The 12,043-nt window shown below is 39.7% G+C and overlaps 2 protein-coding genes across 2 annotated transcripts; both read right to left on the bottom strand.

Annotated features, from left to right (window-relative positions):
* Positions 1-305: 305 nt before the first annotated feature.
* LOC102015752 (olfactory receptor 8H1-like) lies at positions 306-1,265 on the bottom strand. Its single transcript, XM_005408226.1, has one exon. The coding sequence runs from the start codon at positions 1,263-1,265 to the stop codon at positions 306-308; it is 960 nt and encodes a 319-aa protein (XP_005408283.1).
* A 9,830-nt stretch (positions 1,266-11,095) lies between these two features.
* Positions 11,096-12,043, bottom strand: LOC102015432 (olfactory receptor 8K3-like). Its single transcript, XM_005408225.1, has one exon. It carries the CDS (start codon positions 12,041-12,043, stop codon positions 11,096-11,098), a length of 948 nt encoding a protein of 315 aa, XP_005408282.1.

Below are 12,043 nucleotides of genomic sequence, written 5' to 3'. Positions count from 1 at the left end.
AAGTCTATACAATTCGAGTATATAGAGAAATGATAATGGTAGAATTTAACAATTACAAAAATTTTCTCTCTTTGCACATGACTTTGTTCTTAAAGGTGTTTTGCATTTTAGATTTAGCGTTTAATTTATGACTCAAAATTACACTGTGAATTTCTTAGAACTTGTGCCTCAAAATGTCCAGAGATCATGTTTGTTAACAGAGGGCAGATGGAGAGTGGAAAATAAGAACAAGATTTAGTTATGTGAGGAGTGGGATGAAAGAATTTCTCAGAAGAAAAAAAAAAGCAGTGGACAACTGTAACTGCCTAGCAACATTGTTGTTTTAACGGCCTGGAGCCCTCTCTTTTCTGCAGGAGTCTAAGGACAGCATGTTTCACCTCTTTGTTTCTGAGGCTGTAGATGAGAGGGTTCAGCATGGGGATCACGATCGTGTAAAACACAGAGGCCACCTGATCCTTTCCCAAGGAGTAGGACTGCTTTGGTTTTAAGTAAGTAAAGATCATGGTGCTGTAAAAGACGGTGACTCCCAGGAGGTGAGAGGCGCAGGTCGAGAAGGCTTTTTGCTTTCCCGCAGTGGAACTCATTTTCAGGATAGTGCAGAGAATGGACACGTAGGACCCAGATATGGTGACGAGGGACAGCACTAAGTTAGATCCCGCACAAATGAATATGATGAGTTGAACCTCGTGTGTGTCACTGCAGGACAGGGCTAAAATCGGAGATGTGTCACAGAAAAAGTGGTGGATGACTTTAGAGTTGCAGAACCGCAGTCTGCTCATGAAAATTGCATTGACAGTAGAATCCACAAAGCCAATAACATAGGAGCTGGCCAGCAAGGCACGGCACCGTCTTGTGGACATAATGACTGGATATTGCAGAGGGCTGCAGATGGCTACATAGCGGTCAATGGCCATGGAGGAGAGAAGAAAGCATTCGGCAGCCCCAAAAACTATAAAAAAGAACATCTGGGTGAAGCAGCCCAGGAACGAGATGCTCTTGGAGGAAGCCAGTAAGTTCTGTAAGGTTCTAGGGGTGATGACGCTGGAGTAGCTGAGGTCGAGAAAGGACAGGTGGGTGAGGAAAAAGTACATGGGGGTGTGCAGCTGGGCATCCAGGCGAATGAGCAGCATCATCCCTGCGTTCCCCAGCACCGTGACCAGGTAGATGAGGAGGAAGAGCAGGAAGAGGAGCAGCTGCGCCTCTGCAGAGTCCGCCAGCCCCAGGAGGATGAAGTCAGGCACATCGGTGGAGTTCCTTCTTCCCATGGTGTACTGTTTTGAAGTATTAATATGTCAAAGTTTATGCTTATCCTGAGTGACTGAAAACCAGATTTGTTTGTGTGAACAGCCAGTATGTGTTATAATTATTTTACTGTTCCTTGGAATCTGTAAAACTTTGCTGAATATTAGCAAAAATTTCAAAGAAACATATGCATGGAAATTTCCATTTTCATCTGACTTAAGAAAAAGTTACATCCTCTGGAATTAGCTGGAATATAACACTACCCTAAGTACTTCTTATATTAACACATTTATTTCACATGTAAAATTTATAGCCTAATCCCTATTATACACAGATGTTTGGATCACAAGAAGGGCACACACAGGAAAGACCTTTTGTGAAGTCAGAGCAATTACTTCATGTTACTGGATTTCTACCAAGACATTTTCCTCCTGAGAGCATGTTAACAATGCTGTATTCTTATTTATAACTTGTTTTAGCCAAAGTGAGGAAGGATATGTAACAGATTATAATGCAAATAACTTCAGTTTCCAATGCCATTTGCCATTAATTACAAAACAATTTCACTCTTTTGGAAACTCAGGTGGGGCACACTAAGATTATACACCGCAAACAGTGTAGAACTACTGAATACTACTCAGTCATAACTACTACTAGTACAACAATACTAGTCATAACTGAGAGGGTGAAATAACTTGCTAAACATCGAGGTATTTTTAAACATAGGCGGTTGCTCCACATTCCTGAAAGTGGTTGTTTGTGCCTTGGCCTCAGGAAGCCCCTGTTCTCTACAGGAAAGGAAAAGAAAAAGACCTTGAAGTGCCATTTTACAGCGCTGATTACAATTCTATCATCTCTCTGTTTCTGCTTTGAATATATTAATGCAATTTTGAAAAGATTGAAATGTATACATATGTATAGTCTTCTGATAAAATCCCTATTTTATCTTTTCTAAAACATTCCAATTTTAACAATGAAACTTACCATGCACCAAAGTTGGTGAAAAAACTTTTTCCAATAATATCTGCTAAGAAATTTGAAAATTTCAAATTTTTTTCCTGGAAATAAACATGACAGCAGTGTAAGGAGCTGAGACTTTCTGTGATATTTGTTTCCCTTAATATAAGTTATTTTATAGTTTTTGATATGTGACTTTTATATTTCTGTGCATTTTTCTTTTTTAATTCTGAGGTTAATTCAATCAGCCTAGATTTGTTCAGGCCTTGATCAAATGCATATTTTACCTGCCAGTCTTGTCTGAAAATTATCCCAGTGAGCAATTGTGAGTTTAAGCAGAGCAGTGAGTCCGTTGCTTCCCAGCTTGGTAATTTCAGGGTGCCCTACATAACAAGCACTCAGGGTAGCGCAGCATTTGGTCCTCCTCTGGGCCCAGTACCGGAGAGTGAATACTTGGCATGATTCCAAGGACAAACATTCTAAGGGTAAATGAGCAAAAACTTTCCCCGATTCCCTAGGAAGTTCCAGAGAGAAGAGTATAAACACACTCTCCCATGATACTCTAAATTGTAGCTAAACTTTATTTACTATTAACTTGACACAGAATTATTTAAATCTGAAGTTTTTTTTATTGTGATTGTTGTTTTTTGTTGTTGTTTTTGACTGAGTGTAGATGAAATTTCCAGACATACATTTATTTTGTGACTGACAATATCATGGATGGAATGATAAAAATTTTCATCAGGAAATGTGTTATAACTAAAAGCATGATTCTATTCATATAGGGCATATGATATAGGGGTGACACTGAACAACCACATCATCCAAATTACATAAGGGAAATATATCTCACAAGCTGTTAGATGTCCAGTATGCCAACTTCATGTTCTGTAAAATCATGGAATGAATTCTAGGAAAATGGAGGTTAAGAGCTGGAAATACCTATTGAGAGAAACAGCTTATGTGTGAGGGAGGCAGAGGGGCCCCAAGTGGGTGGCCAGGAGCTCAGTCTTCCTACACTTTTATGATGTATAAAATGGTGTGCTTGTGTCAGGGGTATGTGTGGACCTAGCGTGGTAATACAGTTACCCTGTATAGTAAATATGTAGATAGTAAGCCTATCTATCATCTATCTATCTATCTATCATCTATCTATCTATCATCTATCATCTATCTATCATCTATTTATGTATCATCTATGCATCTATCTCTCTATCTATTATCTATCATCTATTTATCTATCATATCTATCTATCTATCTATCTATCTATCTATCTATCTATCTATCCTAAATGATTGTTTCTTTGAATTTAGGTAGCCACCATGTCTGCTCTGCATTTCATTGGTGGTTCAGGGCTGTTTGTTTATCCTGGTTTTCAGGCTGCTTTCTTCCTCAGGCTTTGCCTGCCAGCTCCTTCTCGGATTAATTTCTTCAGGAGAGAGCATTGTGGGGCTCGGGGTTTAGCTCAGTGGCACAGTGCAATGTCGTGAGTTTGATTCCCGGTACCTGAAAAAAAAAAAACAAAAAAAGAGGGAGCATTACACCCTCACTGTAAGTTCTTATTCTAATTGTGCTCTCTGGTGCCTTTCTAGGCCTGGTTTCTCTCCTCTTCTCTAACTTTGTCTTTTTTCCCTCTGAGTAAATTCCTCTGGTAAAGTTTCAACATCCTACAAGGGCATAAGGCAGTGACTTACTGCAGAGGGTAAAGACACTTTGTTCTATAGAGAGCGCCCCCCACCCCAGTCCTCATTGCGGCCCTGGAAGTTTATATTTTGTAATCCCAGGAAAGGCTATTGGAATTCTAGGGAGTTCATTCCAATCTACCACTTCCAGTGCAACCCATGTGAGAATAAGGACACTAAGGCATATTTGTAGTTATGGGGAGAACTATGCTATCAAGTAATACATTATGTTAATTTAGAAGAACTATGTACTATAGAAGGCCTTCACAGCAGGAGTGAGATGCCTGCAGGTACAGTCTCCTTTAATTTAGTTAGGGTTGGAGCCAGACATCCTCAGCTGTAGCCTTCAGACAACTCAAGTAAACACGGAAAGCCAGTTGGTTAATATTAACTCCTGCTCGGAGCCACTTTGTAGTGGTCCCCAACAGCTTAGCTTTTACATGCAAATATGCCTGGATTTAGCCTGGTTCCAGGTTCACTTAAGTTGCATGTGGTTCCCCTACCTGCCGTTAGAGCTAGGCATCTGTTGATTCAGACAAATATATTGAATAGCATGATTTGTCTTATATGAGAAACCCAAATGTAAATAGTTTAAGAATAAAAATGGTAGAGGGAAGGGACACAGAGGTAGAGCACTGGTGATGAGGAAGGGAGAGGAGAGGGTGGGGAGAGTAAGAGGGCTTAAAAATGATCACAATGCAATGTGTGTGGACACCGACTCCCCAGACAGCTGTAGTTATCTAGCATGATGAGCACAGACTGATTTTTTTTAATGTACTGGGGCGCTTTGTGAGTGCTGCCTCTTGTCTGCAGTTTTCTGGCCCTGTCTTGCGTGAAATTTTCATGCTTGTTCTAGTTTAACTCATTTTTCCTCTTATTTTTTCCCTGGCAGAAACCCTAGAATGATGAAGGAAATGCTCCAGTACAAGAGTAACAACATACATTTAAATGCAATTTAATAAATACGTGACAATTATGCTAATACTTTGCATAGATTAAAATATGTACTTCCTGTGGTAACGTCTCTGAGAAATTATTGTACTATCTACTTTTATCACAAATGAGAAAACTGTGTACAAAAACTTTAAATGCGTTGCTCAAAGCCACATAGCTCTTTATGTTTTGGTTTTGTTTTTTGATCCAGGGTCTTGCTATGTATTACAGGCTGGTCTGGAACTCATGGTGCTGCTTCTGGTTCAGCCTGCCAAATGCTGGGATGACAGGTGGGTGCTACATTATGAACAAGCTAAATGTCCTGGAATAAGACCTATTCTGCTGCTGTGTATTGGTTAGCACACTGCTCACTTTGAAATGTTTCGTTTAATTTTTAATTTGTTACTTGTACTGTACATATTCACTGTATAATATCACAAGGTTTAAAATATTTTAGATCTGCACTTATCTGACAATCAGTGATGTTGAATTTGTTTCATATACAGATATTCCTCATTTAAAATTATCTTTTGATGATGGGATTTACACACCAAGGTGTGCTCTTCTGACTTATAAAATGCAGCAAGAATTTAGGATTGGTTTTTTTTGTTTTGGTAAAGTTCTGTACATTTTGTTTACAGAGCCTCAGTGTCTTTTTGTACAGTGTATCTTATTTACATACCACTGTCATTTTTTTGCTGATTGTACTATAGAGAACAGTACTGCAGTTACATGTTCTTGAGATTTATTGCTGAGTTTTAAATCAGGTTATTGTTTTGGGGCTATTGAGTTTAAGGATTTCCTTCTATACTCTGAGCAAAGATCTCTATTCAGCTGTACTGATCCTAAATATTTCTTCTATTTTCTACACTGAAAACCAGTTGCACAGATTGACATCTAGATTCTCTAGTCTTTCCCATTGGACTATGTACTTGAGTTTATGCCAAAGGATGCTAATTTTATTATTGTTGCATTAAAGTTTATTTTGACATAACATAATTCAAAGCTCACATTTCTGAGAGCTTTCTTTATACTTTTTTGACCTTTATCCTTTTTCTCCTCCAGCTTTATGCTCTAAAATAACCTATCTTCAGGATCACTAATGCTGTCTTTCATTTGCTCTTGTTTGTTTCTGTGAAGTTTCTGTTAGTGTACTGAATTATGTGATTGCGTTTTGTGAAACTATGGAGTAACTTGAAACAGCTTTTTAAAAAATTCTTCTTTGGGATTTCTCCCGTACTGGTAACATTTGGTTAATGTGGGGAACTTTTGACCATTGCACAAGGTCAGCATTGCTTTGAACTTTTCATTTCTGTTGGTATGTGGCATGACAAGGTCATTATATGACTGGGTTTTTATTCTGCTCTTTGTGATCTAGCTTTGTGCTTGTCTTTCCAGAAAATCTAAGCAATGTCTTCCTTTTTTTTTGCTCCTGTCACCATTTTTTACTGCAAACCACTAGATGGAAACATGAGTCCGTGCTTCTAATGACTACGGATGTTTGGTCACTGTTTCATCACTAGAGGATGATGGGAGCACAGATAGGCCCCAAACCTGTGTCCCACCTTAGCCTCCAGCCTATTAAAGCACAGCGCTGGGGAAGTCCATGGCCCACACTGCTGTAGGCTGCCTACTGCTGAGGTCTCCTCCTGGCCACAGATCCTGCAACCAGCCATTTATGACCTTGGTAGATCCATTGCAGCTGTGCCTCTGCTGGGACGGGGTGCTCCTGATTCCACACCTGGGAAGCCTGGGGTCTGTTAAGATCCCCACCTACCCTGCTGTGGGTTTCAGGACAGAGTCCCATGCAAAGTAACCTCTCCTGGCCTAGTGAATGAAGTTCCACACCAGGCTGGGTGCCCCAGGGTTTGCGCAGCGGTGGTGAAGGTCATCCTGTCACCGTGTCAGGACAGCAGTGCTGTCAGTGGTCCTTCCAGGTGCTGATGTTAGAGGCCAAAGCCTGAGACTCTGTCCCCAGGGCCCACTTCTCTGCATGGTGTCCGGGCAGCTCTATAATCACTGTCTGTAAACAGGTGTGGGGAGGGCTGTGCTCCCCATGGGCGGGGAATGAGCGGTGGAAACAGTCCCATGGCCCACAAGCTGAGTGACAACTGAAGCTCAGCTTAATGCTGTCTTCGGTGAGGGCATCCCCACCCTACTCCCCGCCTGACAATGATGCAGGCAAAATGTGAGTCTGTCCCTCCCCATGCAGGTCCCTACTTGATGTTAGGGCAGCTGAAGGCTTTGTCTCAGTGCCCCATTGCGGGTTCAGGGCTTCTTACTTTCCTTCTCATGTTGGATTTAAGTCAGTATCACTGCAGTGATATTGAACTTTAAAGAGGCCTTGTACTGGTTTCCACAGTCATACCCTGCTCCCCTGTGGGTGGAGTCTCACTTCCGGCCTTGCTGCCTGAGGTTGGGGGGGTCCCTGTGCACACACACACACCACGCACACACACAATAATCATCATAAAACAAAGAACCATGTTTCCCCGGGTTCGGAACTCTCTAAAACAGATCTGACTGATATTTCTGTGGAAGAAATTTCAAAGAATTTAAAAATGGGATAGTCAAAATGACCCATGATATCAAAGAGGATGCAAATAAGGAGCTAGACCTTCCTGTAGGGCTGGGCTCTTCCTACCAATAGGATTCACTGTGTGGGATGTGGAACTGGAGCTCAGTTTCAAGGCCTGAACTCCGTTCTTTCTTCCTCTTGTGCTGCCGGCTTAGAGCTGTGGGAAGAGCAGTGCACAGCACATTTTCCTCCCCGCCCTTTTCAACATTTCTGTACTGTGACCAGGTCTATGGGCATCACTTGACTTCCTTTCTTTTACAGAAAATGTTCTAGCCTAGTGGAAGAAGTTTTACTTCCTGTTTGGATTAATTACTTTGTGTTTGATCAAGTCAGTAACGTAGGACTCGGTGGTCCCTGGGAGAAATCAGAGAGAGGATTTAGAAAATAAAGACAAGAGACAATAGCTGGCTGGGGTCAGGTGGAGTTACGTTTTACTGCATAATGAGTTCAAGACCAACCTGGTCTTCATAGTGAGACCCTGTCTCAGAAAACTAAAAATAAATACTGTACAATAAAACATCCACAAAGAGACATTTGCAGTAATTATTTAAATAAAGATTTTCATCGTATGTTCTTGATACTGACATACAGAGTACCACTCTTAATTTTTAATGTGAAAAATATCCTTGATTGAAAAATCAATTTTATTTCATTTTCTGTTTTACATCTTTGTTGCCCAAGCTGTAGAAGGCATAATTCAGCGTGAGACTCAGTAGGTGTAAAATTTAAACACTATCCGGTCGTGACGCAAGCCGTACCTGGAACACGATCTCACATACGTGGAATGAACAGTACTGTGAGAAGATAAACTCCCCAGCTGGGTGAGAGACCTGTGTGGAAAAGACTTGCAGTTTCCTTCCGGCAGGGAACATCCTGGGACGGGCTGACAAAGTGAAGCCCGGCTTGGGAGGACACTCAGGACTGTGCATGGAGAGAGAAGTGCAAGAGCAGAGTCTGGCCTGTGCATATCAGAACAAGAAACTGAGCCGGGAGAAAGGATGCGGCAGAAGATGTGACAGATTTCACAGCATGCACAGAAGGATAAAGTAAACGTGGGTACCGGCACTGTGTGCTCATGCGCAGAATTCTAGCGGGATTGGAAGCGAAGGTGCGTGGCACCTAGGTGCTGTGCTTGTGTTTCCGGACACGGAGGTGTGCTGCAGACGGTTGCAGATGGTTTAGTGATTAAAATTCATTAATCAGTTTGCCTGGGGTCAAATCTGGCCCGATAGAATGTTGTTTCAATATAAATTTCAATGTTTTGATCCTTTATAGTCATAAAATGCTTCTCAGTGAGTTTCTCAGGGTCAACTGAAGTGATTAAATGTGTCACCACTTATGATCCTAAGCTCAACTACAGATTGGCTGGTTATAGATGTTCGTAGTATATTTCCATTTCAATCAAAATCTCTTGCGGCCAATAAAGCAGTTCTGTGCTCCAAGGTAACGGGGAGAAACATCAGTGCTGTACACCCTAGAGAAGCTCTATTTCAATATTAGCTTGGCCGCCATTTTTGTAATTACTGCACTTTGAAATATTTTTTACATCTATTGCTCATGTTATATTTTTAAATTTTAGTTTCCTATTTGGTAAATAATATTTTGCTCTTCAAATATTAGTCAAACATACATTCCTGGTTTGAATTTAACATGGGACTTTGCTGTTTTTCTGTATTGCTAGATTCATTAGTTTATATTTTGTTTAGAATTTTCATGAACAAGGTGACTTATCTGTTTTGGTGAAGAGAATTTTTGAGAAATGTAGAAATCACATCTCCTGTTTGGATTGCTCCAAGAATTGCTAGATATTGGTTATTTCTTTTTACTTAAGCAATGATTAAAATTCATTCATCAGTTTGCCTGAGGTCAAATCTGTGGTCAGATAGAATATTATTTTAATATAATTTTCAATGTTGAGATCCTTTATATTCATAAAATGCCTCTGAGTGAGTTTCTCAGGGTCAACTGAACTAATTAAATGTGTCACCACTTATGATCCTAAGCTCAAATATAGATTGGCTGGTTATAGATGTTCATAGTATATTTCCATTTTTTATGTAATTTCTCTTCTTCTAAATTTTATTGAAATTAATGAAGCATTTTTTTTTAAATTTTTTTATTTTTGGTTTTTCTCCGGTACCGGGAACCGAACTCACGACCTAGGGCTTGCCAGGCAGGTGCTTTGCCGCTGAACTAAATCCCCAGCCCCAATGAAGCATTGTTTAAAATACTATATTTCACTGACTCCAATTACCTCATCAATTTTATTTATTTGACAGTACAGATTTTTCAAATTACATATACAAGGAAATAAGTTCAAAACTTCTCAATACAACTTATAAATTAGAAAATGCATACAGAATTCTAAAGGCAAATAAATATAATGTATAACATATGATATATAAACGTATTACATTCTGTTTATGTTTGCTATTTGAGATCTATTGAAATTCTGAACATTTATTTTAAAAACAGTTTATTAGGGTACATTAACTCACATTTTCAGTTTTCAAATTAAAGTATTAGAAACTTCAGTAGAAAAGTAATAATTGCTAAAAGTAATTTGGGAAAAAACAAAAACTAATTTAAAATACATTAAATACTTCTGTAACTACCAGCAAATAATATTAACATTTGAATTCTGTTGTGCCAGGATGCATTTTGAAAGGAAGTATATTGTCTTGCATATATGAACAAATAAACTCCGCTGTGTAGTTTCATCAAAATGAGTAACATATCTACAGCCTACCCTCATTAGTAATATATATATTACCAGATGACAATACGCATGGAGTTTTATTATTAAAATAATTATTTTATTCAAATTTTAATATGTATTCACTCACATACATGCATACACAGAATTACACAAAACCAGATGGCGAGCTGAACCTGTGGCTTGTTGAATAGCAGATTTGTTGAGTAAATAGTCTCTAAAGGGTCAATACATGATCATAGGGTCACTGATGAGAAATGCAAAGCATGCTAAGATTATAATATTAGCACACCTACTTAGGACACTTGAGTATGATCATATGACATAATCTATGCAATCACTCTGCTACAATGAATCTCTTGAAAATACAATCAAGTTTAATTTTAACACAACCACCTCATCATATATGGAGCCTAAAACAGTAATGTTCTCACATACAGAAAAGAAGCACAGACACAAACTCATAGATGGACACAGGAAAGTTTATTGTAATGCTGAAAATAGCAAAAAAAATTTTTTTTTGCACTATGAGAGACTGAGGCAGGAGGAACCATAAGGGCAATTTACACCTGAACAAAGTAAAGACATCTCAAGAACCTGCTTCTAAAGAAACAAACAAATAAATAAATAATAGATAAATTCTCTAGATACAGCTTAGTGTGAAGGCCATAGGATGAATCCCCTGTACCTCAAAGAACAAAAAAGCCTTTTTATTCATCTTCTATGCGTACTATTCTTTTATACTCAGATACAGCATACCAGGTTTATTAATCTGTATCATTTTAATATATTGGACAAATTCACTGAATATTATACTCCAGCTGATCTCTCTATCTCAAGGAAGCACAGTTTTAATTATTTTGTTCACTGGTACATTTGTAACATTTTGAAGTTTAAGGAATACAACACAGTCCACACTTCAAAGGTATATGGAGCCCATCTACAGAGGAAAGCAAGGGTAGTGCATGACTTTATTGAACATGGCTTTAAAGGAAAAATTTGCATATCTTTTTCCAAGTCCTATGAAGAGCACATTTTACATCTTTATTCCTCAAGCTGTAGATCAATGGATTCAACATGGGGATGACCAACGTATAAAATATGGAAGCCACTTTGTCAGTGTCACTGGAGTGACTGGCCCTGGGCTGCACGTACATAAATGTCAAAGTCCCATAGAAAACTGAGATCACGGTCAGGTGGGACCCACAGGTGGAGAAGGCCTTGCGCCTGCCCTCTGTGGAGTTCATCCTGAGAATGGCCACAAAGATGAGCAGGTAGGACACGAGGATAACCAGAAGGGAGGAAATCAAATTAAAAATGGCTAAGATCAGAATTATCAGTCCAATTTCGTGAGTATCTGAGCAGAGCAACGCTAATAAGGGTTGACTGTCACAATAGAAATGACTGATGACATTGTGTCCACAGAAGGATAAAGTGAAAATCCTTATGGTAATTAGGAGAGCCACAAATGTGCTGTAGAGATAGGGAATCACCACAAGAACCCAACATAGTCTTGGGGACATGATGACAGTGTAGAGTAGAGGGTTACAGATGGCCACATAGCGGTCATAGGACATGGCAGACAGAATAAAAAGCTCACTAACAATGAACACAACAAAGAAAACCAGCTGTGTTGCACAAACATAATAAGAGATTGTATTTTCATCTTCAACAAAATTTGCCAACATTTTGGGTCCCACGGCTGTAGAGTAACCAAGATCAGTAATGGCCAAGTGTCTGAGGAAAAAGTACATGGGTGTTTGCAGCCCGGAGTCCACCTGGGTGAGCACGATCATGCCCACGTTGCCCACCAGCGAGGTCAGGTAGACGACAAGGAACAGCACGAACAGTGGAGCCTGCAGCTCGGGCCGGTCTGTGATGCCCAGCAGAATGAACTCGGTCACCGCGGTGAGGTTGTGCTCCTCCATCCACAT

This window comes from Chinchilla lanigera, unplaced genomic scaffold (genome assembly GCF_000276665.1).
Source record: "Chinchilla lanigera isolate Chin_1 unplaced genomic scaffold, ChiLan1.0 scaffold00110, whole genome shotgun sequence".
Lineage (NCBI taxonomy): Eukaryota > Metazoa > Chordata > Mammalia > Rodentia > Chinchillidae > Chinchilla > Chinchilla lanigera.
Note: the sequence above shows the minus strand (reverse complement) of the source record. Positions and strands in the feature narration are given on the sequence as shown.